The following is a 26,176-nucleotide window of genomic DNA, read 5'->3' as shown; positions in this document are numbered from 1 at the left end:
AAAAATAAAAGATCCATAAAACTCCCAAACAAAGATTCATACAACCAGGTCAATCATGCTTAACATGGCAACAAGAATCGTACAAGGCGGCTTTTCAAAGGGCCAATTTGCACTCATACCGATGCGGTTGCAGAAATGCAATACCGGCCCCCAGGTGAACGGAGCCCGGAACTACTCGTCGTCATCATCCAACGATATGACTGATAATAACAGCAACGATCTGAAAGGAGTTACAGATGATTCGATTAAAAAATCTGTCTTCATTTCACAATCCTACGATGTTTTCACAAATCTTGCTCTGGAAGATTGGTTATATAAGAATTTCGATTTCTCACACCATCACCTGTTAATGCTGTGGGCAAATGATCCATGTGTCGTGATCGGACGTCATCAAAATCCCTTCATTGAGGCGAATGTATCCAATTTAATGCGGAAGGGGATTACGTTGGCCCGGCGTAATAGTGGCGGCGGAGCTGTGTATCACGATCGTGGAAACTTGAATTGTACTTTCTTTACGCCACGTGAACGATATAATCGAAAGTATAATTTGAATATCATTACACGAGCACTGTTCAGAGAATGGGGAATCAAGTCAGACATTTCGGATCGTGACGATATCGTCATAAGCGGCAAGAAGGTAATTAACATTCGTTTGACTAATTTGCAAATTAGTTTGGTGGTTACTATTTTTTAAGTAATTAGCATTTTTAAACTGAATTAACGCTGAAGTAGAAGGTCAGTTTGTTTGCTGTAAATCAGGGACAATTTGTCGAGTAATTCATAGAGCATATGTAGGCACTCGTAACACTGAATTTACGAGTTGCTTCTGAATTCATCGCTTCAAATAGGTTTGGTATTTTCGGATTAAATTTTCAAAAGTGAGTATAATGATAATATGTTTGCTGTACTTTTGGACTTTTACCTAATAACTCAATTGATTTACATAAAAAATTTAAATTTTGTTTCTATTGTCTGTGAGACATAGAAAATCTTATCTTCTTCGTGTGAGACCTTCGGTTCAAGTTTTTCCTATTCAATTTTTAACAGCTTGTTATTAGGACTCGTTTTATATACAATTGAAATTTAGGAACTTGTGTTTTTGAAAGTAGGAATCACTTAATGACAAATGGGACTGTGAATTTGGACCATTTTATATTTCCAATTGCATGATCGCATGCTATGTTTTCAATTCAACGAATTGTGGGTAGGGTTCCAAAATACTGTCCCAGTTCAGAAATCTCGAAATATTACAAAACGAAGAAACTCCTTTAAGGCAACGTCATTGCGGCCACGGGAAGTGTGAATACACTTCGAAACTGTAGTCCGATTTTCTAAATGAAGCAATTTGAAAGAAGCCAACAAAAAATTACAATTGAAGAGTAATTTGCAATGACAACCCCCACTTTAAGGTTCAAGCTCAGGAAATCGTTAAATTCCAATTTATGCACCTCAACAACTGTTGGAGTTATTCCAGCCTCTCCTATAATCTTGTAACATCATTCTGTTACGAATTCAACAACTTTAACAATATATTGTCATTCTGCTCCTCTTATAATCTGGTACGAATACTGGGACAGCCTTCAATTTTTTTCAGTTTTCTTATTGCTGCCTCTGTGGTTGGTTGTACCTCGTTTGATAAACTTTCTATCCTTAATTCTATGTGCCTTCCTAATGTCTTTGTTCCAACTATCAATATCAGTTTTTATTTTCTTCTTAATTCTTGCAAACATGGAAGAAGATAAGATTCCGGTCGTCATGGATGTTTGTGTTCGTCTTGTACTTGTTTTGCTGCTGTTAGCTTGTCACTTTCATAAGAGTAAGTCTAAAGCACAGTTTTATTTAATGGGGAAAAATAACAATAATAACCGAAAAGCTGTGTGGACGTCTTATACCCTTAGTGAATAAGAGACATACAAACAGATAACATGATTTAACTCACCATTCAAGTGTTCAGCATCCTTCAACTTTTCACTAGATAAATTAATAGATTCTATATCTGTATATGTACGTATTCATCTGAATAACTTTTAACATAGTCAACGAGTTCATGAGCACCCTTGCTTTTATCTTTAGTTTTTAAAAAGTTAAGTCTCTTACGCCTGCCCGGGAAATTCTCAATGCAAATTACTCAGTAAATTTCGCTTTTCCACTCATTTTTATCATAAAACCAAGAATATCAATAAAGTTTCTTTGTTAAAATATTACTGATTCATTAACAAATTAGGCAAAATTTGATCCAGTAGCATATAGCTTGCGTTGTCTTTCGAGCCCTCGCATGTTTCGAGGCTTTCCAGGTGGTCGCCTCTTTTACTTTCCCTGGGAACTTCGTCCATACGCTCTACATAGTCTGTCCATTGCAGCTTCTAAACTCTGATTTCGTTGTTGGTAACACCCTGTTGTATCTCGTTCACCATCACCCATTCTCGCACAAGCCCGCTGCGTTTGAAGACATTGATTGCCTGCTTTATAGTCTAATTTATATTGTAGTTCTTCTTAAGGTAGTGCAGTATCGGTCAAATCAGTGCTTTGTGAACCGTTAGTTGTATTCCCTTTTGTATATTCTTATTTTTCAATATTGGCAGCACGAGATAATGCATTTTGTTAGCAAGCTGGTTGCCCATGTTGACTCCGCTCATTTGATTATTGTTCTTCTTGGTTTTCATTGTTAAGTATGTGAAGGTACTTGCTTCAAGTTGAAATCGTGCAATATGAAGTTTTGTCTATTTGACGTTATTTTCTGTTTTTTGTCACGATCTTAGTTTTATCCTTCTTTATTTTTGGATCGACTTCTTCTGTTGTTTCATCCAGTTTTATCAGCGTTTCTTCTGTGATCACTTTATACTTTTAAATGATTCGCATAGGGCGTGATATGGGGTGATCATATTATTTAGTAATGCACCTTTTAGGTGCGCTGACATTTTTCAGATAACATGCTTCAGAGTTTTGTTTCATGCGCAAGGTTCCGGCATCCTTTCGATAATTGTTGACGTCATTTTATAACTTGTACATACCATATGATCAAAAAGTGCCGACAATTAGTAAATAAAACGAAATCGACTTAGATTTCGGGTAAATTTATTTTATCTTCCCCAAAATAACATCCGTCCTGATTCGACATGTCTCATATGCTAAATTTCCACCACAATGTGCGGAGTGAGTCCATATGCAATGCGGAGTTGACTAGCAACCCCTCTTAAGCTGGTACAATATCTTCGAGGACCATATTTCTCACACTTTTGCCGAAAACGTCATTGTCAACGGATGGGCGTCTGGACCGAGGCAAATCTACCACTATAAGGTCAATTTTGGAGTCTTTATACCACTCATATGCACGAGTTGTTGACAAATTTTTTAACGCATAAGCACACGAAGTTTCGTTAGCCATATAAAATTTCAAACAAATTCTTTGCTTAACAAAACTATACATACTTAAATGAGGGAAAAGATAGAAAAATTGATTGTTATAAACCTAAAGTAACGATGCATTAGCGCTAAATGTTGACTTATATGTGAGTTAAGGTGGTACCAACTTTAAAAAGCCGAATACAATTGGTTCTGCATGCGCGATTCGTTTGAATGAAAAATTATCGGTACCTTTTTAGCATAGGGGCCTACAAGCCGGGATCATAAATGTTTTACATTCGGCGATGTCCACGTTGTACGGATGTATCCTAATTTGCATCAGAACCATGAAAGTACCAAACTACATTTGGCGCGAATTTAGAACCGCCCTTCCCTTAGAAGTGAAAAGCTGAATAAGATGTCAATTTCTAGCCTCGTCAAAGTTGAATGTCTTAACATTCCAAAATTTTTGTAAGGAGCCGAACAGATGGTAGTCTGAAGGTGCAGAGTCTGGCGAGTATGGTGGAACTAACACGTCTCAACTAAGCTCCAATAGCTTTTGGCGTTTGGTTTATTGGTATAAGCTCGAAATGGAGAACACCTTTGAAATACAACCGCACTGACAGTAATGCTTGCTTATAGTGGTGGATTGTGCTTGTTTCAAGGTGTCATACATTTGATCTTATTCTAAATGATGCATTTCTTATTGCCAGTGATCATAGGTTTCAAAAATGGGTCTTTTTCTTGCGTTTAAGGAGTATATCGCAGATATTGGGATGTTTATCAAATAAGTTTCGTTTAGCTTATGAGGAACCCAAACATTAAGCTTGCTTACGAATCGGAGCGCCTTTAAATTGTCATAAATGGTAGATGTCGCTAAAATTTCTCGTGCCATGTAAAGGGTTTGACTCGGCCAATGCCTTTATTTTGTCATCGTCAGCCTTCATTAATCTTCCTGACACTGATGTTCTTTTAAAATATTATCACAATAGACTTTACCAAAGTTTCCACAAGCTACGGCTTTGCGGAAATTAAAAAGCAAAATGTAGCGCAAACTCAGGTTTTTTTCTTCTATTTTCAAATCGTTATAAAATTACAAAACTCATTCGAATCGTACAACCTTTTGTTTATTGTGTAGGGGAAATAATCTCCTTTCAGACGCTTTTTTTTCTAAAAAAAGCTGATACCAGCTGTTAGCAAAATATGACATGACTTTCCGGATTAGGGAAGGAAATTTAGCTTAATCAAGATTGTCTTCTTCTTTTTCTTCAGCCTTTGTCCCGGTCATAAGCGGGGTCGGCTCGTCGTGATCGGCTTCGCCATTTGGCTCTATCGAATGCAGCTTAATCAAGATTGTAACGTAGGGTAATTGCTCTGAGTGCAATCATATTAGTGTGGTGTCTGCACATGTGAAAATGATAACTGAAACAAAGAAATAACACATGTATGAAAACTTTAAATGATGAGAAGTAGAATGGTTTTTTTTGGTTTTGGACGCTTCGCACAAGCTCGATCAATAACTTGTAGATTAATGACATGTGGAATTTTTCTATATCGTTCTGGTCGACCTATTAAGACTTTTTTTATACTATAATCATTGTTCGTTTTGCTTCGTGGTATATTACATGTAGTTTCTTATCAAATCAGCTTCATCAGCTTCCATCCCAGGAGAGCAGTTCAAGTCACGTGCACGCTTAATAGGTCACAATGCTTCCATTGTCACAGATTAGAATTAGATAATGGAATATTTCAGTTAAGTTTCTTAGATGACTTGCTTGGTATTATATGACGAAGTAAAACATGAACGGTGTCTATTATGAAGGAGACTAAATGATTTAAAACTGAAATGAATGGAAGATTATTTTCTTAGAAAAGAGGCACAATTTGAGGGTGTTTCGGTTGAGGGGGCAGAACGCTCTCCTCACAACCTTGTTGCCCTGGGTTAGAATTCCAGCCATGATGGATGTTTCTTTTCGTTTTGTGTTTGACCCGCTACTCTCAGCTTATCACTTGCACGGAATTAAATGCGGCCATAATGAAACTGAACAGTCTTGCTGAAAATGAAGGAAAAAAATAATAACAAAAAAGAGAGAATCCTACACTCCACAACGGAATGAACAGGCGAAACTTCAATTTGGTTAGAATTTGAACAAATTGAGGAATGTTAAACAACGAGTTTGTGGTTGGATAGGACATAATAATTTTATTTTACAAAATAGGGTCCCCTTTGATAAGTTTCAGGTAAATCAGAAATATATTAATTTGAAATGGGCAAGCACCATTCGATACCACTTGAAATTGAATATTTTTAATTTCTTTCTCTTTTTTTCTTTTTTAATTTTGCTACTTATTTTGCATTTTTTTTAATACATGTATTATTATTTTTACTAAAAGATTTGTTGAGATTTATCGACACTTGGAGGTGTCAAAAGTTTGGATAACTTTTGTAAAATGTCTCAAATTCTAATGTTTGGAAAATACCAAACAAGAAAGTTTTATCCATGTATATTAAGGTGTTAATTGTGGACACAGTGAAAAGTTCCAAACAAGTTGCGTCATGATTCACACCTAGAATCATGTTTTCAACCGTGAGCAAAATTTATCGAAGGTGGAAGACTATCATTCAAAGTATTGAACAATTGTCGAGATCGTCGGTAAGAATGTTGCTGGACAGATGTATGGTCAGAAAGGCATTGTAAGGTCTGCCTGTGTGCTCAGAGACAATGCCTCTCCCTTACCTCATACTCAAGGGCCTTCGTCAGAAGATGAGCCAGCAAATGTGAAGCTAAATGCCAGATAATTATCAACAAATTTAAGATGGACTGCATACCTCATAACAAAGCACACCTTGTCCTTGAGGACATTTAATTGTTTAGTGGATGCCTCTCAGCAGTATGTTGTTAAGGAAAAAAGAATGACCCGGATATATTATATTTCCAATTAGTTATAGTATTTTAATCCTTAATGAAGGTGATATTAAACGTATTAATCCCATCAAAATGCGAAACATATAGTAGAGAGGTAAACAATGCAAAATAAAATACGTCTTACTCAAATTGGAGTTCAAAGCGGACCGCAGGGTAAAGACTAGTCATTAGTATCTACAACCGCTTTATGAATTTAGCCAAGAAACAAACTATAGGGTTAAATCAAATCGAATTCTATAAAAGAAATAATTATCATCAATTATTATCAGTGACCATTGATTGAGTGTAATTTTGAAAGTTGCTGTATGGGAAAAGATACAAACATGTCAAAATATCAAGTTTACATTTCTGACATCAAACTCTGTTTACCTTAACATTTTTTTATGTGAGAGGTCAATTAATGGTCACAAAATCTGATAATGAAACGAACCGCGAAATAAAAACAAGTTATTATAATTTTGAAAAATATATTTTTGTAGTTGCTATAAGCATTCTCAGCGTTGTGTTATCATTCTAAAAAAACACGAATAAAATGTATTGATTAGCATAAAGTGAAGAAATGTGGCAACGAGGGTGTCGATTCTACACTGACTAGAAGAAATTATCAAACTATGTAAATATGAAAAACCACTTTGATTTGGTGTGATTTTATTAAATAAAATAGTGGGACATCTGGATATGAAAGTGAGTTCGATCTTAGTTAGTAATTTGTTAGTAAAAGTGTTGGCTATCTTAGTTTCTTTCCAAATTACAAATATATACGACGGTGTTAAGTTTTCTGCGACCAAAAGATTGGTTAAAATTCAGTACGTTGGAAAAATAATAAAAACTTCTTTTTAAAGTTAGCGTCAGATTATAAAAACTGCGGCAAATTTGAAAGGTTACACCAGTCGCACCTTTGTACACAGGTTTATAGGGAAACTTCATGAGATTAGCATTCTTATTGATTACAGAAATAATCCTTGCGTTCGCCTTGTGTACTCAGCGGGGAAGATTGCTACTGGTGTAGAAAGCGTACACCTAAACCCAATAATTTCAACTCGGTGAGCATTAGCTCTGCTGGTCCGAGAAGAATCTAGCATAAAGACTTATTCCCTTAGAATATAGAACAGACTTGAATTTGACTTCAATTAAATTGACCGTCTACTTCGTTATAATTTATCTGTTTGGGCTTTAATGCAGCTTGATGAAGAAAATTAGATGAACAACTTTTCCATATTTGGCATTCACAAATGTATCCTTACCACAATTGTATGACTTCGTGAAGTGGCTACAGACAGAATGGTTCAGTAGGAGAAAATTTCACGGATATGTAACCGATTCTCTTCAATCAGGCGTGATGTTATGTTATGCTGCCATGCTATGTTGTTATTAGACATTGACAGACTGGATAGATTTTGTTAAAAACAATTTTTTAAAAGAGCTCGCTTGAAAATTTAAATTGTAAAATAATATATAAAAGTATATTTTAGGCATGAATTCTCGATAAAAAAATCTGCATTCATCTGGATACATTGAAATAGGTCCAAATTCGATGAAGTATTCTTTGAAATTTTTTGACACTGATTAGGTGTCCCAAACCTGCTGCACAGACTGTTCTTCTTTCTTCTCTTTGTTATCTACAAAGGCGAGTGTCAACATTTAATATGAAAATGATGTTCTTATCGAATTGGATTTTGAATTTTTCAGAATAACACGCATGATTTGGTAGTAATAAAATATTTTATTTTTTATTAAGACCTTAACTTTTGAAAATAGCCAATTTAGAATATTTTAATTTTCTACACTCGTGTCAATTTTTCAAAATTATCTAAAATTAGTTGAAATTGAATTTATAATCAGTTTATTTGTATCTTCTGACAGATAAGAAGATAGAAAAATGTTCTAATTGCTTGTTGTAAACTGAAACGATTCATTTTTTGTTATTTTTATGGGGAAGTGTTGACAACGTCTGGTAATTTATTTTTAGATTTGATTATTGAAGCAAAGGTCTGAAACAATCGCGTCTAATAATCTTACCCTATTAATGTAGTAAGCTGAAAACGTTCAACACATCTATAATTCTATTTTCTTCTTACTTGTAGATATCCGGAACAGCTGCTAAACTGGGTCAGCCGAACGCGTATCATCATTGCACGCTTCTCGTGAACTCCAATAAACTTCATTTAAGTGATGCTCTAGCAAAAGATGAGGTGAGTTTATTTTTATTTTAGAACTACTTCTAGTAGGGTTGCTGTTAGACCAAATAGTATCAAAAAAGGCAATATTCTACAGAAGTAGTATTCATAGTGGTTTAATGAATGGGAATATAAATAAAATAGTATCGTCGTTTCCTTTTGGTAATATATTCCTTTTGCAAATGTCTAGAGTGATGAATGCCGACAAACTAATAGACATCCAGCACTGATGAAAGGGACAACTTGTTTCCGAAATATACGTATACATCAAAGAAAGGGAATAAGTTGTTCACGGTATATATAGAAGAAAAAAAGGATTAGTGAAGAAAAATAATTGACAATAGTTTATTTTTAAAATATACACCGGAGGGTGGAAAATGCGGTTTTTGTGGAATGCTCTACTTGTAGTTTTTCAATGAATTGCCGTTTTCTCCGAAAGGAAAATATATTTTTGTCAATCCTGATTCTACGAACAACTTATGCTGGCCCTTTGCCAATTCACTCGATTTAGCGCAGACAGCGAGCGCTGGTGAAGGGTATAAGTGGTTCCTGAAATATCGGTGTTTGCGATCAACATTTTACTAGCGAATTACGGGGGTTAAGCCAATGTAGAAATTTCAAAAAATCCATCTTTTGTTTTTATGATGGAAGAATATCCTAAAAAACATCTAAATAATTCTGTTTTGAATTTTGGCGCAATCCCTCTTTGTCCGATGCCAACATACCAAAAACTTTAGACCCGTTTTTCTCGAAACTACATTTTTAAAGTTGGCCGAACTCATAATTCGGGCAAAATTTTGGCCGATTGACTTTACATTTTAACTGTATCTTTGTAATTACATTTTGTATGAAAGTATATAGGATTTTTTGATACATTGCATAGGTTTTTTTTAAATAAGTCATTTTCCGACGATTTTTGTCGAAAATTTCGATTTTTTTTAAATGTGTGCCGTTTTTGCAAAAATTGACATATTAGAAAAATGTTATGTATTTCTTTATGTATATATGTGCTCATCACAAATTAAAAATTGTAAGAGAAATTGGTTCGACCGCCAGACCTTCAAAATGAAAGCGTCGTCGAAGAAGAATTGTATAGTTGCCATTTTCATTTGCATTCCCTTTTAATAAAATTATTTGTACAGATTATCATATGTATAATTAAGGCCCGTTTGCATACCTAGATACACTTACTCATTAGGCCGCTACAGTGGCTAACCCCTTAAACGATTTCGCTATTTCATTTTGTAATCATTCTGATCGATGGGAACACCAGAATGTAGATACATTGTGTAATCAAATAGTATTTCTATAATAGATATGTTAGTGATTCTGTTTCGTGTACAGATCGTTAGATTGAAGACTAAACGTTTACTGTTCTCATTTTTCTTTCTTTCTTCTTTATTTATCATATTTAAGAAGCAACTAGGTAGTAAACAAATATTTTTTCTTGTACAATTCATGGGGACCGATAAAGATCCCTGATTATTTGCGAGTGTTTTTTGTGGGATATTCAGGAATTTTATGGTTATGGTTGGCAATGACGGTATGGCCTGTATAGATGTAGGTGTGCATCTTTCCATATATTAATAGAGAGTATAAATTAATTTTGAAAAAATGGTTGCAATGTGATTATTTAAAATATTGTCCATCGTTACTCACTACTTTTTCGCATCTTTTTGGTAGTATACGGATTCCACGTGAAAAAATTCCCCGGTTATTGATGTAAACCATGAATTGATCCATTTTTTGATTTCCTCGTAAGAATCAAAGTTTTGGTCAGCCAGGCCACGACTTATTGATCGGAAAAAGTGATAATTCGAAGGAACAATGTCTGGGCTATTTAGAGGGTGGGGTAGCACACACTAGCACTGCTTCCAATGCTTTTTGACGGGTTTTGCAACATGTTGCCGAGCATTATCATGCTGAAAAATTACCTTGTCATGTCTTTTGGCATATTTTGGCCGCTTAACACTTCAACAGGTTGTTCCTTGTCTTCATCATCAAAATCGCTACTTTTAAAGCGTTGAAACGAGTTTTCACAAGTTTGATGCGATGGAGCATGTTACCCATACTAAACTTCACACAGCAATAGGTAACTTTCAGCTGCTTTTTTTCTCCACCTAAAACAGAAAAGTAAAGTTTCCCGCAAATTGCGTCTCGTTGGCACAAAATGTTCGATGTACGAAAAAGGCTGTTTACACTACAACGAAATGATGACTCTTCGTTGTGAGGTTGGTTGCAGTATAGCTTTTCGCGATTGAAGATAATAACCCAAAATATACATCGCTACCTACTACCTTCTCCCATTATTGTAGCAGCATGTCAATGCCGCCTTGGAAAAAGCAGGTGAAGTCCGAAGGTGTGATGTCTGGTGAATATAGGGAGTGGGGCGGGGCGTCCTATTTCAGTGTTTCCAAGTTTGTTTTGACTGATCTCGCAACATACGCTCGATCTTTAGTGATAGACTCGTTAGATTTAGTAGTGATAGACTCGTTAGATTTAGTATTGATTACTCTAACAATTCATTGTGTATGGCTTAAAAGAGATTGGAGTTTCCACCGACACTTGTAGTAGACGTTGAGGTTTGTAGATATTGTAGGAGAGCTTACTTTCGTGTAAATGTTGGGGATGACCAGTGCTAGCAACCTAATCCAAAAACAGAAAAAGGGGCGGTAGTTGACCCTGTAGGTCCACTAGCGACTAAGCACAGCTCCATTAAAGAGGCCCGTAGATAGGTACTTGCGTGCCTCTGTGTTGGCCTGGTTCGGGAATGTTAGGAAAGAGGGAGGGGACTGCTCTTTTTGGAAGTCCATATTATGTGCAAAACGTTACGTGTTGTAAACAATTTGCGCTGGGATTCCACCAGAGTCAGAAATAATAAAAATTTTGAAAAATTTGCGTTTTCAAAACGATTGTAAAGTCAAATTGGAAAAGCCACAATGGATCATACTTTAATCCGATGTTTCTTTGGCATGAGGTATTGGGGAAGTGCAACCTATGGGATTGCCACCCTGGTTTGGCATCTCCCAGCTATTATATATGTAGAAGTCACTTTGAAATGTGTGGTAAACTACGTGTCATATCAAAAGGGCTTATTTTCAATCAATGAATGAGCTGGTACTTTAGGAGTCAGAGTAGTGAGTAGTAGCCTTGAATTTCAAAAAACTTTTTTTTATTATCTATTAGGAGTTCTAGCGATTTTGTTACTGGTGCGGAAGTTTTTTGTCATTTGCTTAGTGTAACAAGTCAAAAGGTACCATTATGGAGGATGAAGGCTATCTTCTGAAAAGTTCTTTTTTTTAAGAAGATCTAGTTTCAGTTGGATCATTTCCACTAGTCCACTTAGTAGTTGTTATTTGTGTTGAAGATAGAGACCCGGAACTATCTAAGCTGATCGAAAAATCTTATGGCGTGCCTATGCATGAAAAATAATAGATGATGCAATTACCTGTCTATGTTAAAACATATTCAAGTGGCATTAAGGCAGAGTAAAATCGCGACACAAATGAAGATGGCAAGATGACTTAATCATGTAAAAGAAAGTTTGTTGAACTAAATGCCTGAAAAGGTAGCCACTAGACCAAACTAAGGATATATCTTAGTTAAAATCGTCAAGGACTCATAAAGAGCTGTTGCACTCCGGAAAAAAAAACAAGCAGAGGACTTTGCAATTTCAGATCATAATTTCTTAAATATAGTTCATCTTGTTTTGAAAATTGTTACGATTCTGTTTTTACTTCATATATTCTATATGAACCGGTAACACAGCTGTTTTATTAAAAAGCCGAACAGGCTTCACGAGTCTACTGTAACATTTAAAATTCAAATATCTGTCCAAAGTCCAACTCCCAATTTACGACTTTGTTTTGTTCATATCTTTTTCACCAAGATGGTACAGAGTACAGTAGCAAATAAAAAATCTCTACATTTTTTTTGTACCAATAATTTCTTATATGTAAATTAATGGAAAGACTTCAATGTTGTGTCTAAAATGACGTCAATTTTTTTGGGATATTTTCGTATTACAAACCTACAGTGATCTTTTATGTCAGAAAAACAAAGTGAAAATATTGAGATAGGTCTTGGTGTAGTCCTCTGTTGTCTTTTATTAAATTAATGTCTCTTGTGGAAACAAGCGTTTTAAATATATCACCAAAATGATAAATGGAGCGATCCGGTTAGAACCGGAATTTTTCACTTGATCGAGTTCATAATGTTCATATTTTTTATTTCGAAATTTTCGTGACTGTATTTTCCAGATAAAATACTGAAAGCACTGTCTGTAGTGGGGACAAAGACCTCAACTTTTCGCTTCACCTATGCATTATTCTGTCAATTGAAATGGGTTTTATCTATTTGTTACATATATCTATTCTAGACTATGTTTATTTGTGTTATTGCGTAGCACGAGAACAGTGAGTGCTATATTCGACCTTCGCATTGATTTGTTAGCCAATGTATGCATATGATGCTCCGCCGAGCTAGATTTGATGTTGGATACAATAAGATAATTTAATTTTAACGTACGAGTACGAGTTTTTTTGGAATTGGAAGATATTGGGGTAGGAAAGAGGGTGAATGCTGATCAAGGATTTTAATGGAATGCGTTTTACTGATGAGGTGACAACATCTGAATATTTTTGTATTCTTGAATTTTATATTTCGGGGACTGTGGAAATTTTTACTTTTATAAATTTAGATAAGGCGTGGTTAGAAATAGATATTTCTGCACGCGCATATAAATATACCTGAATGGGAACCAATTAAGGATTGAAACTTTGTTGTTTTTTGAAATCGAGAAGAGCGTGTAGAAGCTCGCTCACCTGAGGAGGTGTAGATCTGAGAAGTTTATCTTTCGGAAGATATATTTTTACTTCTACTATTGTGATTATCTATTTTCTGGGTTTTTCATAGTGGCTGTGGTTGACCACTATCGCGAACGGACTTGTTATAAAATGTACGCCTTGAAATCTGGTGGTCGTGGCGTACCTATTAGTTGTGACAAAAGGATTTGATAAAGTCTGCAGTGACTGATATCAATACTGAGCCTGCATTCATCAGTATGTGCTGCTAACAATGTCGCCTTACATTGTTACAATATCAATCTGTTTCTAAAGACAAATGTTGTTGCGGTGAAAATAGTTTGCAAAGAATATTCCCTATTGATGAACTCGAATACTTATCTGAATTTTCGTGGAGCTTAATCTACGGCATTTTGTCAGATGATTTAGGAACGTAAAGGGTGGTTAGAGAACCCTTACGTGTATGAACCTCTGATTTCTTCAGTTCACTTCACGTCACCGAAAAACCTTGATCCACTCGCCTTGCTCACTAATTTCCTGGAAGGAAAAGCGTTTAGCCGATAAGGACAATATAAAACGCAATGTCACGTCGATGCTAGGCGGCATTAAAGTGGACGAATTGTAAAGATAATTCGAACATCGGAATAACCATTTGGACAAGGACCTTAGTGCTAGCGGAGAGTATTTCGAAATAATATTTGAAAACGAATAAAGTACTAACCTTTTATAGAGGAATTGATTTTTTTCAAAGGGATTTTAACTGTCCTTTCTAATTTAACTTTATTTTTTATCCTAGATAAGGTGAATATTTTTTTATTTTTTCGTATTCGATAACGGTATTTTTTCTATAATATCGGGTATAATATCGTGTCGTTATCGTTCCTTTTTTCCTAAAACTAAGTTTATGTTTGATATTAGTAAGACGTTACCACGTATAACCACGGACTAATTCAGGTAAAGGACTTGTGCAATATATTTCTTGATGTAGCCGACACATCGAACAGAAACTATAACGATTGTTCGATAAGGGTCTACTTTCAGTCGGAGAACAAGAATTGTTATCAGTATTTTGTTAAGTACTGGAGAGATCTCTAGTTATACGGTCAACTGTTATCTTTGTTTTTTTTTTCTAGATAATTCAGCGGAAGGATTGTCTTTAGCACCCTCCATGCACTAATCGCTTGCTCAATAGATCAATTTAAATCTAAGCCTTGACTTTTGATGGGGCATTTCATTTTTAGACGGTAACGGTAACGGTACACGAATGCGTGCCACTAGTTGCTCACAATGCTCACGGCGGCAACCACGATTATTTATCTTCCACTAACTTCAGAGTGTGTTGATTAACAGTTCCAAGTGGAATTGGTTTACTCGCATTGCGAACCTTTAAGGGGAAGGGTTGAAATTTTGGTAATTTTCCGGTTTTTTTTGTTTAGTTCATCCAAAAAAAGCGTAATAATGAAAACTCTACTTGAATTTTTCGTTTCACAGAAGAATTATGAGCTGTATCTTTCACGCCATTAGGAAACTCTAGTCAAGCAAAGATTTTGTGTAAAAAAAAACGTAATACAACCGGTTAACTGTTTGTCTGTTGTCCGTATGTCTGTCTGCTATATGCATTTTCCTCGGAAATCATCATCATCAACGGCGCAACAACCGGTATCCGGTCTAGGCCTGCCTTAATAAGGAACTGCAGGCATCCCGGTTTTGCGCCGAGGTCCACCAATTCGATATCCCTAAAAGCTGTCTGGCGTCCTGACCTACGCCATCGCTCCATCTTAGGCAGGGTCTGCCTCGTCTTCTTTTTCTACCATAGATATTGCCCTTATAGACTTTCCGGGTGGGATCATCCTCATCCATACGGATTAAGTGACCTGCCCACCGTACCTATTGAGCCGGATTTTATCCACAACCGGACGGTCATGGTATCGCTCATAGATTTCGTCATTGTGTAGGCTACGGAATCGTCCATCCTCATGTAGGGGGCCAAAAATTCTTCGGAGGATTCTTCTCTCGAACGCGGCCAAGAGTTCGCAATTTTTCTTGCTAAGAACCAAGTTTCCGAGGAATACATGAGGACTGGCAAGATTATAGTCTTGTACAGTAAGAGCTTTGACCCTATGGTGAGACGTTTCGAGCGAAACAGTCTTTCTCGGAAATACCCATTAAAATAAAATTTGGTGAACATATACATAAGCAGACTGAGAAATTTCATACATACAGTGATAGGCATGATTTCATGGAGATTACAAGCGAAGAGGGGTTCACATTTTTTCTGAATTTAGCCGCGTGGGGTATTAAACGAAAGGCCTCGATTAGTGCTTAACGAAACAGATTTTATATCGATTGTAAAGTGGAAGAGTTTGTGTCAAAAACACAAATGAGATAGGAATCTTACTACTTACCCAACCGAAAAAAAATGAAAAAAATCGTAAAGTTGTGTATAAAATATGTCTCAACCGATATCTTTTCAAATGAGCTGTATACTACTATATTTAAGAATTCAATTGGAAAACTTCTTTAAATTTATTCATCCTATAAACCACAATAGAAGGCGTAATATTGGATTTTGAATCTAGCGAAGCATTTTCATCTACGAACTACACAAAACCTTCCATACCTAGAGCGTTGAGTTTCCGATTTCCACTTTATTTTAGAGGAATATGAGGAATAAAATGAAACATTTGGAATTACGCGTCAAAAGTGATGTGTTATACGCGTAATGGAGAAGAGTTTTATGTGACAGCATATATCAAGGTTTCGAAGGAGATTTGCAAAATAAATTTAAGTATAATTTCACAAATCAAGTTTGGGTGCGTTATAAAATGAATCAGACATTGTTGAAATGATTTTATGCTAATTATTCAAGTGTTAATACGAATGAAAATACACCGAACTTTTCCACTGCAAATCTGAACAAAATGGGGGCATACTCGTATTATACCAGCAGTATCACTCATGTGTGAAAAAAGAAATTGGAATATTGATATGACCTTCTTAGATGTGCACGCTCCACCACATCCTCTAATTCTGCAATTTGAAAATGTCTTCATCTGCCAAATATGTGTTCTCTAAACAATGTTGATGGAGCTGCTTTGGTATCTTTTGGCAAAAATTCAACCTTATAATAATAGCAATTTCTCGAAATGTGCTGCACGGGGTTTCATAGCCAATCTCTGTCGATTTTTTTCTTAAAAAAAAAACTATTTTTTTTCAAATAATATTTTTTGCTCTCGTCATTTTATAATAACTTGAATAAAAGAAATGGCTGATAAATGTGGTAGGAAAATTCCCAGTTCCTCGTAAACAACAATTGCAGCGCATGTGGACAAGAAGCCAAGGTGAGATCTATAATATAAATGATAATATAAATGAAAATCGATTGGTGCCGTTGAAGGTAGACATTTTTTTAGGAACGGTTTTTTTATCTGAATCTTTGGTGTAGATTTCAGGCATTACAGTGATGAGTGTTACTAAAATTAGTAAATTTTCGAACCTTGTATTCAATATTTATTTGCTCATATTTACCGTATAGTTATCATGCTTCCACGGAGTTTGGAAAACATAGTAACAAGACCAGACAATAGCAAATAACTAGGAAAAGATCTAGTTATTTGGTATTGTCTGGTGAAGTTTAATTAACTCACTTGTGAACATTGTTTGCCGAAAGAGCGATAGTGTAGATAAGAAATGATAAAATAGTAAATGAACGAATGATTGGGGGCAATGAGCGAATATGTTTCTAATATTTGAGTGGTCTTATCTTGCGTGTCTACTGTTGAATTGAGTTAGGTGACCTAAAATCGAAGTCTAGAGCATCAATTACCATGTTGGTGGCAATTGATGCTCTACTTTTTGCAACTTTGTAAACAACTTTTCGTGCGGATGATCTTTGTTTACTCTAAATATATGTACCTGACATAATTGATCATTATTTTTTAGTCATCGGACTGCAATCGGTTGTAATTTGGAAAATTTGCTTTTTGAGGTTGTTGACTCGATATTTTATGGGGTTGCATTCAGAATATACTAATTCCAGTTGTCTTGGGGGAATATCTGCGCCAATGGTGTGATAGCCTATATTAAACTTTGGTCGCATGTATTTATCATTTCATGTTGATAAGCTTTTATAAATGTCTTCCGTTAGAAGCAGTTATAATCTTATCTGTTTGAGGCTCACAGTTGACTTTGTGAATATTTTCTAAAAGTACCTAATCATTTTTTCATTTTTTTTATATTTTCAAGGAATTATTCAGATTTAAAATCCCTGATAGCATCAATTAACCTTTATTTCTCCCAATTTTCGATTCTCTGTTCCTATTAGTTTGTTAACTAACCAGAAGTTATGTTCATCTCCATTTGCTTTACACCCGCGCCATAGCCGTGGATTCATCGGTCGTCATTATGATGTTCGTTGTTATAGATGGATGATAGTTGCCCTGATTTAACTCAGTCGACTGATACCATCAATCCAGTTTACGGTAACTTTCCTTTGCGAAAGTTTAGTAATTCGAATGATTGCTTTTTAATAATAATATTCGATTGGGGGATGGGTTTGCTAGCACTCACATATGTATTTTTTGGACCGATCCCATTGATTGGATATTCAGGTTTGCATCAGATTCAATTTTGTCGATTTTATCCACGCCTTAATTTCATAAAGAAATAAAAACACTGTAGTTGCTTTTTTCTATAACGGGATATAATTTTTTTATTTAATTGTAGATGCACATTTCGGGTACCAGTTGTACTGAAGAACAATTCAAGGGCGCTCCAAATAAGCTGCTCTGTTTTGCTAAGTACCATTCAGGAAATTCCACTTTCCAATTAGAGATTTTAATTAAGGGCACAGATGAATTGATGAATAGATTTCCTTGAAAGTTCGCGATAAATTTCCAGTAGATGTATGTCCACTTTTTACTCATTCTATTCTTATAGTCCTCTTTGTCCAATACAATCAGTACAATCCCCCAACTAAGTGGTTAATGAAGGAATTCCAGAATATGAAGAAACAGTTTCTGACGAAATCACTCAAAAGCTCAACCGAATTCGTCCAGTTCAGTTGATAGAGGAACGAAGGTGCTTCTCTCGAAATTTGACGATAGGCTCAACGCCATATTGATCCAGAATATCACGACGTGATCATAGCGAGTTATACCACTTATCTTGAACGACATCTTCGATATGGAGTTTATTATTTTGATGGCTACCCAGCACTCTAAGCACATAGTAACAAGGCGAACGAGGCTGCCTTAAACTTAAAGTTTGAGAGAGGAGACGATATTTCATTCAATTAGCACTGTATTAGGCGACCATTCTGTGTTGGAGGTTCTGCATAACGAGATCTGATCTTTCGATCCTTGGATATAAACCAAGTGGACGAGTTCCTCAGGTATTAGATGTTATCGCATTGCATATCAGATGAGTTTCTGTGGCACACGGTGAATTATCCTCTCTTAATCGAGGAAGTTAAATGTGAAGAGAACGATGTTTCTCACGATGCTACAATATAAGAAGCCCCACTGTATGTATCGCAGAATCATTTTGAAATGTTAACTGATTTGCATTCAACTAGTTGTCTTGCGTTTATAGTGTCAGTTTCTAAAATATCTTACTATCAATACGAGAGAGCAGTTCAATATCGCTGTAGAAAAACCCACCTCTGATCATCGCTTGTTGTCCGTCCTATATTTATCTGGAGGCTGTATCGTTCGTTTCTTTGCTCCCTTTACTGAAGCTTGTCCCAAAAAAAGAAACCTGATTTCAGGGAAAGCTCAGCTCCATGGTCTTTTGTACCCTTAGCAGACTTGAAAATCGAAGATGTGACTTGTGTTCTATTGATATCAACTAGTACGCTTCTTACGATTCAATTCAGTCAAGCTGCAAGCAACGACATTCGTTGAGGGATGGATTCTTTAGAAATTGGAAAATGCCCTTTTGTGACAAATACACATCTCAATAAACTTATATATAAATAAAATTATTGAATATCAGGTAGTACTAATGTTCGTCTTTGCTAATTTGTACTGTTCAAAAAGTGTTTTGATGGTGGTGGGTTATATAAAGAGCCTACGGGAAAGAATGAACATATTTCGACATAAAGCTAAGCTCATAGCGCCACATTTTTCCATGCATCCGATTAACGAGAAAAAAGTATTAAAAGAAAATCTGAACGATGCCAAGTTTAAAAGTAGAACTGCAATCAAGATTCCTCCATATTTTGTATACATCCACGAAGGTTATCGCGGCTGACGCTTTTGACGAAAAATTTTAATTAAAAGCTTAATTGGGTCTATAATGGCATTCTTCGGTGCTTTTTTTTCTTATAGACTTGTTTACTATTGCAGAGATTCATTAACAAATCCCTTACTATACATAGTAGCAAGATTATTCCCACTTCTTACTATGATGGGAAACCCCACCAATCAAGTAACGGAATCACTGATGGCTAGGAACCATACTCAATATCTTTGCTATTGATGAAGATTAGGGATTTGTGGATGGTTGTTTTTTGGGGAAAATAGTGACTTTTTATCTACGAATGAGGATAATAAACAATCCAATTACATGTTGTTTTGAAGGGGGAAGGATGAGCCAGGATTACCTATACGGATTAAGTCACCTGCCCCCCGTAACCTATCGAGTCCGCTTCGATCCACAACTAGACGGTTGTGACCAGCGATATTTGATGTTGTTTCTTTCATTGTACTTCGATGAAGGCAGTTTGTATATCTCGGGTTGTTCTTCCTATAATGTCGATATCGTCAGCATGGGTGGATTTGAAGAGGATTGTTTCTCCCGCATTTATATTTGCATCACGGATTCCTTTCTCTAGGACCAGGTTAAAAAGGATGTACGATAGGGTCTAGAGACTGATCCTGTTTTTTGATTTGCCCTCGCTTATTAGTCAAGGTAACCTGATTAGCCTTATCTACTGAGATGGAATACTGAATTTACTCATGGCCGTATACAGTTTTACCCTGGCTATGCCTAAGACAGCCTTGAAGGGGATGAAGAGATGGTTCAACTGATGGCCATATTCTAACGGTATTTTCAAAGCCTACTGCGGAGAGAAAATCTGATCTGTTGCTAATTTGTCTGGAGTGAATTCTCTATCTGGCCTAGCAAAATAGGAATAGGTGGTACTCAGCAACGTGATGCCTGCCGGGCAAATCAGGCGCATCGTGTGACACTGTTAAATGAATAATCTGTAGTCCGTTGTCATTGGTAGTTTTATGTAAGCCATGGAAGGCGACATATCGCTTAAATACTGGCTCCCTTTGTACTTGTAATCTCTAAGTATGATTTTGATATCATACTTCCGGCAGCATTCGAGCATTCGTTCCACTGCCTCGTAGAAGGCATCTTTCTCCGACTTTGTAGATCCCTCTGTAGGGGCGTGAACGTGAAAATGATCATATTTCGAAATTCGCTTATTTTTTTGGAAGAAATAATAGCATGTTTCATTTTGCGGCTGACTAGGAAATTTATTCCGAACATATAGTTTACTGAGCGGCCACTTTAATATACGGTATAATGGCTCTTCTCCAGGAAACCGGTTCTTGTCCAATGCATCTCTTATAACGCTGTTAGGTTAGCCTTACATTGAGGCAGGGTATCGACTAGCTATTTAGTAGCTCTTGTTCTCTGCAAGGAGCGCACCTTCCATTAGAAAATGCGAAAAATGTTTGTCCGTCTCCCTTATCAGTTATCACAGTTCACTTCAGTTCAAAGCTGCTTCCGTGGCTTCGCAACAAGTAATTTCCCATATGGGGTTGTTAGTCCTACACAACCCGGGAGAACCGGTTGGAATAAATTGTCCCGTTTTAGGCGTGGGAGATTCGCTTTTATTCTTCTTCGTCTGCAATTTCCCATTAAGAAAGAACTCTGAGCGATTACCACGTGGATGTGGAGATAGAGTTTGATAGTAGAGTTGTTGGTGTTGGTTCAGCAGGTTGATTTTAAGCTCTGTCGTGGGTACCATTCCACGTTTCGTCTTGGGACTTATACTATCCGTTGATCGCCTCTCGTTCAGATGCAATACGATAGACAATATCAATAGAAGCGAAGCATTTCATATATTACATATTTTATAGAGGATTCGATTGCGAGGGAAGAGTTTGTGTTGTTTCAGATGGTGAAGATAGATGAACCGTAGGAAAACCTGCACAGTGAAGGGTCTTCTTAGAGAACAGAGACTGAATAAGTTTCCGCAGTCCCGCTGAAATGCGGGACAATTGCAATTACGAAAGGGAAACCAAATCACTGAACGTCCAAGAGGTTGCTAGTAATGAAGGTGAAAATTATAAAGAAGAACTGGATCGAAGGATGACGCCACGAAGTAGCAATGAATGGGAATATCCGTTGATAGCAATACCACGGAGATGAGGGAAGATTGGGATATGTGGTAAAGTCGTAGTTTTACGATGAGAACTGCGGATCCACTTTTCCTTCGAAGGATTCTTGACATAGTTTTCTGTGCACAAATGAATGTGGCGTGCTGGAATGATTTATTTGTGATATTTTGTTCTCAGTTCAAAGTGAGTGAAGTCATAAGACATATCTAGGGGGTATTGCATACTTCTGACTTGGTACGCTTCATCATGCGTTGATAGAGGAGAATGGGTTAATTTGGAGTCTAGAGGGGCTGGTGGGACATTCTTTTGCCATTGCTCTTTCATCTTTAGGATAGAGAGTAATATGGGTACTAAGGCTGGTGGGATGGAAATCGACCGTCTTCGAAAAAGAATAATATGTTGTTTTAGCAACTATGAAAACGTGTTTTTCTGGCGAGCAATTAGAAAACATTTGAACTATAGTAGGTGTTCTACAACTAGGGTTTGTACTTTTGAAAAACAAAAACTATATAAACAAATAATTAATCTTTAAACAAACTGAAAATAATGCCAGCTATAATCATTCACATTTTCTGTTTATTGCAGGTCAATATCATCAGCAAGGCAACATCCTCTGTCCGTTCACCTATTAAAAATCTTTGTGATGTAAATCGTGCTGTCAATGTACCGCAGCTTCTATCTGCCATCGGCTATGAATTCCTACGAACATCAGCTACAGAATTGGAAGATGGAGGCCGTGATCAAGCTATGAAACAACGTGGATTCCAATTGATCAATCCAACTGAGAAATGGTTCCCTGGACTGACGGAAATTCGTGAAATGTTCGCATCATGGGATTGGCGCCTTGGCAAAACTCCCAAATTCACCGTGCAGAAGGAACTCGAGATGAAAGCAGAAGACAAGGAGCATAAGGTCTTGTTGAGCCTTGATGTTGAGAAGGTAAATTATAGTGTACATATATGCAGGGTGTGACAAAAGTTCTGGCATTAACATTTGTTTAAGTTTGTTTTTTGATTCTTGGTTGCATTAAGGGGGAAACCACATTAGAATGCTTATTTTTAAGTATTTTTTTGGGACTTTTTTATTGGGAAGAATTATTTTTGAGATTTTTGAGTTTTTTTTAAATACTTTAGTCCGCTGAAGGTCATAGCTAGAGTTCTCCAACTACGGGATGTTTAGCAGCTTCAATTTTGATTTAAAAGGTTTTAAATTTACATAACTAATTTATTTTCTAAGAATCTGAACCTCAATGCAACTGAAAATAATCAAAATTAAAAATTTTCCAGCTGTTGAGAACAAATATTTCAATTTTCACCTTATTATTCAAAAGTACCATTCAAAATGTGATATAATACCAAATGTCTATTCATATTTTTGAGAAAAAAAACGTTTGAAAAAAAATTGCTTTTCGGACTACCTCTTGGGCGGTCGACCCTGAGCCTGGCCCTGCATCCCTTAGCTCTGCGCTCATAAAATCCGAAGGAACATAAATTTCGCTTTAAAATTTTTGCAATGTATTCTGGGATAGCTAGGTTACTGGTCTATGCAATAAAAAGATTCAATTCTGAAAACCTAAAGTGGTTTCGCCCCTTAAAGTAAATAATATATGTTTATTTTGTGCGTCGTGAAATTCTCTACAATTTTATCTGTGTTTTCTCTAATCTCTATATTTTGAGCAAGCAAAATTAGCACAAAAGCAAAATGAGAATGTGTAATTTAGCTGTACAAAGATGTGATATCAAACACCTCCAAAATGTTGAAAATACCGGCCAAGAGTGCATGTAACATCTTAAAAGATTACGGCGACATAGGATGAATGGAAAACGGTCCAAGAAGTGATTAGCCAATAACGACAGCGCACTGGTTGAAATTCAAAATAGTTAATGTCTGCCATGTCTAAATCAATTCAAATTAACGAATTTTCTCTAAGTAAAATTGTTAAAAAAACCTTAAGGATGATTTCTTACCGACCAAATGAAGGTCAATCGGGAGCGAAATTTCGAAAATGGTTAATGATCAAGAATATAGGGCCGGTGCTATGTACAGAAAGATTTTTTACAACAAAAAGAGAAATAGACAATCTGTGAATACCTAAATATTCGAGATATAAGTTTGCCGATGACTCCGTTCTCCGAAGTGTTATGCTCTGGGGAGGTGTCTATACGAATAAAAGACACCTTTGATTTTTTTTGATCCATCGCAATTAATGCAACAGTGCACTAAAAATCTGCTTTACAGTTGGAAGTAAAACCATAGGTTCAAAACCATTTCAAAAACCTTCTAATAAGACTGGATCATCATCATCATCATCATCAACGGCGCAACAACCGGTATCCGGTCTAGGCCTGCCTTAATAAGGAACTCCAGACATCCCGGTTTTGTGCCGAGGTCCACCAATTCGATATCCCTAAAAGCTGTCTGGCGTCCTGGCCCACGCCATCGCTCCATCTTAGGCAGGGTCTGCCTCGTCTTCTTTTCCTACCATAGATATTGCCCTTATAGACTTTCCGGGTGGGATCATCTTCATCCATACGGATTAAGTGACCCGCCCACCGTAACCTATTGAGCCGGATTTTATCCACAACCGGACGGTCATGGTATCGCTCATAGATTTCGTCATTGTGTAGGCTACGGAATCGTTCATCCTGGATGCCGGCCTTTTTTAAAGTGTCCCGAAAAGAATTTTACTGCATTTTTAGACCAGGATTCATGGCTGTTCGCCCTATTTAAACCTGATCGATTTTTCCTTTGGGAGACTTTGGAGAGAAAAGTGTACGCTACATATTACGCATTAAATTAAATCGTTAAAAAAAACTGTTAAAGGCCTGGGACGAAGTTTGCCAGAAATGAAGGCGGCTATCGGTTTTGATTTGCGAAAATGCTTGAAAAACTGGATACATGCAGAGGCGATAAATTTCAGCATTTATTAAATTATGTTAGGTCTTTAAATGATTGTCTGCTATTTCAACTTTTGCGAAGATTTTTTTACTTCATTGATTTATAAAAAAATTATACTCAAATAACCATGTGCCAGAACGATAATAACATCCTGTATTTATTTGATTTTATTAGGATCTAGGAGAAATTGATCGAATTTATTTACAACAATCCTCCCTTTTACAAAACACCAAATTTGATTAAAATTGTTTGCATTGTATGTAATTTCAGGGCATCATTACCAACATTACCTTGACGCTTCCCACGAATGACGTTGTTCCAGTTGTCTCGAATCTTCTCAATCAACCCTACACGGAAGATAGCTTACACGGCATGATGGACGCATTGAAATTGGTACCATCGAGTGATATGAAGCAAGCCATGAGCGGTTTATGAGAACTATTCATTGCAGATTGAAAGTGACGTCTCTTAGAAATCTATTAGGCCCAATCAGTTTAGCTTGAATAACAGTATGGTAGCTTGATATCATCTTCATTTGCTTTTTATTATGGTTCTGGTTAAGCCGTAACAGTTAGAACACGAACTCAAGCAACTTGTGCTTATTAATTCACTTTCTTATAAATCTGTATTGCTTCAAAACAAAAAAAAACGATTAATAACAAGCTCGAGGAATGGAAGCGTGATATTCTGGATGCGATATTGGAAGACCAGGATGCGATATTCACCAAAAATTAGGTCCTAATTTTTCGTAGATGGCCAATTTCAATGTTGATTTTTGTAAGACTGATTTAGAAGAAATTACTTTTGTGTTATATGTAGTCCTATTGATATTCGATTGTTTAGGAATCTAATTAAATCAATGAATTAGACATTGTAAATTTTATATGATATAGTAAAAAAATAAAAAAAAAAAAGAAGAAATAATACAAATTGTCGAAATTTTTATTCTAATTACTGGAAATTTTTTTTATCGTATCCGCTAATCCGTAGTTACATCAAAGCTTTCAAATAAATTTGTTGTGTTCGCTATTGCTTGCCCTTCAACTCCTTCAGCTTGTGTTTGGATTGTCTTGAAATTTGTTGCTTACTATTCAATTTTGTTTTGTTTCGTTCTTTTTCATCCACTCAATTTACTCCATTCTAAATTTTTCTTCATTAATTCCTATCAATACCTAAAAATGTGCCAATGTTTTATTTACCTAAAACGTTGGGGCTAGTTACCATTTTTTGAGAACTTTTTCCACCGCAATTGGCAGTGAGTATTTTCTATTTGAAATTATTTTCATAGAAATTACTTCTTTTATGTGTTTATTTCAATGTTTATTCTAGTTTTAATTTTTTATCCAAGAATGAAATCATATCAATTTATTCAATTAATCAATGAACTTAGTTATTCAGAGTTTATTTTTATTAAGTAATTGATTTTTTTGTGTCATTTTACTTCGATTTTCTTATTTTATCAATTATTATGTTATAATGAATTTATACTGGGTTTTATTCGAATAAAGGTAATAATTATATACACACGTGTGTAAATACTAAATAATTGTTTATATTTCATCATTTCTATCGATTGCTTTATGGGGAGGAATAGACTTACTATATATGCTATGATTAGTGCATGCTTACTCATCTTTGTTTTTTTGTTTTCAGCTTCCCCAAGTCTTTCCGGT

At 35.9% G+C, this 26,176-nt stretch overlaps 1 protein-coding gene across 1 annotated transcript; it reads left to right on the top strand.

Annotated features, from left to right (window-relative positions):
• The first annotated feature begins 24 nt into the window (after nt 1–24).
• LOC119655407 (lipoyltransferase 1, mitochondrial) lies at nt 25–25,434 on the top strand. Its single transcript, XM_038061290.1, has 4 exons — nt 25–637; nt 8,354–8,461; nt 22,191–22,544; nt 24,774–25,434. Exons 1-4 carry the CDS (start codon nt 56–58, stop codon nt 24,936–24,938), a joined length of 1,209 nt encoding a protein of 402 aa, XP_037917218.1. The 5' UTR covers nt 25–55; the 3' UTR covers nt 24,939–25,434.
• The last annotated feature ends 742 nt before the right edge of the window (nt 25,435–26,176 follow it).

The sequence above is a fragment of the Hermetia illucens genome, chromosome 4, assembly GCF_905115235.1.
Source record: "Hermetia illucens chromosome 4, iHerIll2.2.curated.20191125, whole genome shotgun sequence".
NCBI lineage: Eukaryota > Metazoa > Arthropoda > Insecta > Diptera > Stratiomyidae > Hermetia > Hermetia illucens.
Note: the sequence above shows the minus strand (reverse complement) of the source record. Positions and strands in the feature narration are given on the sequence as shown.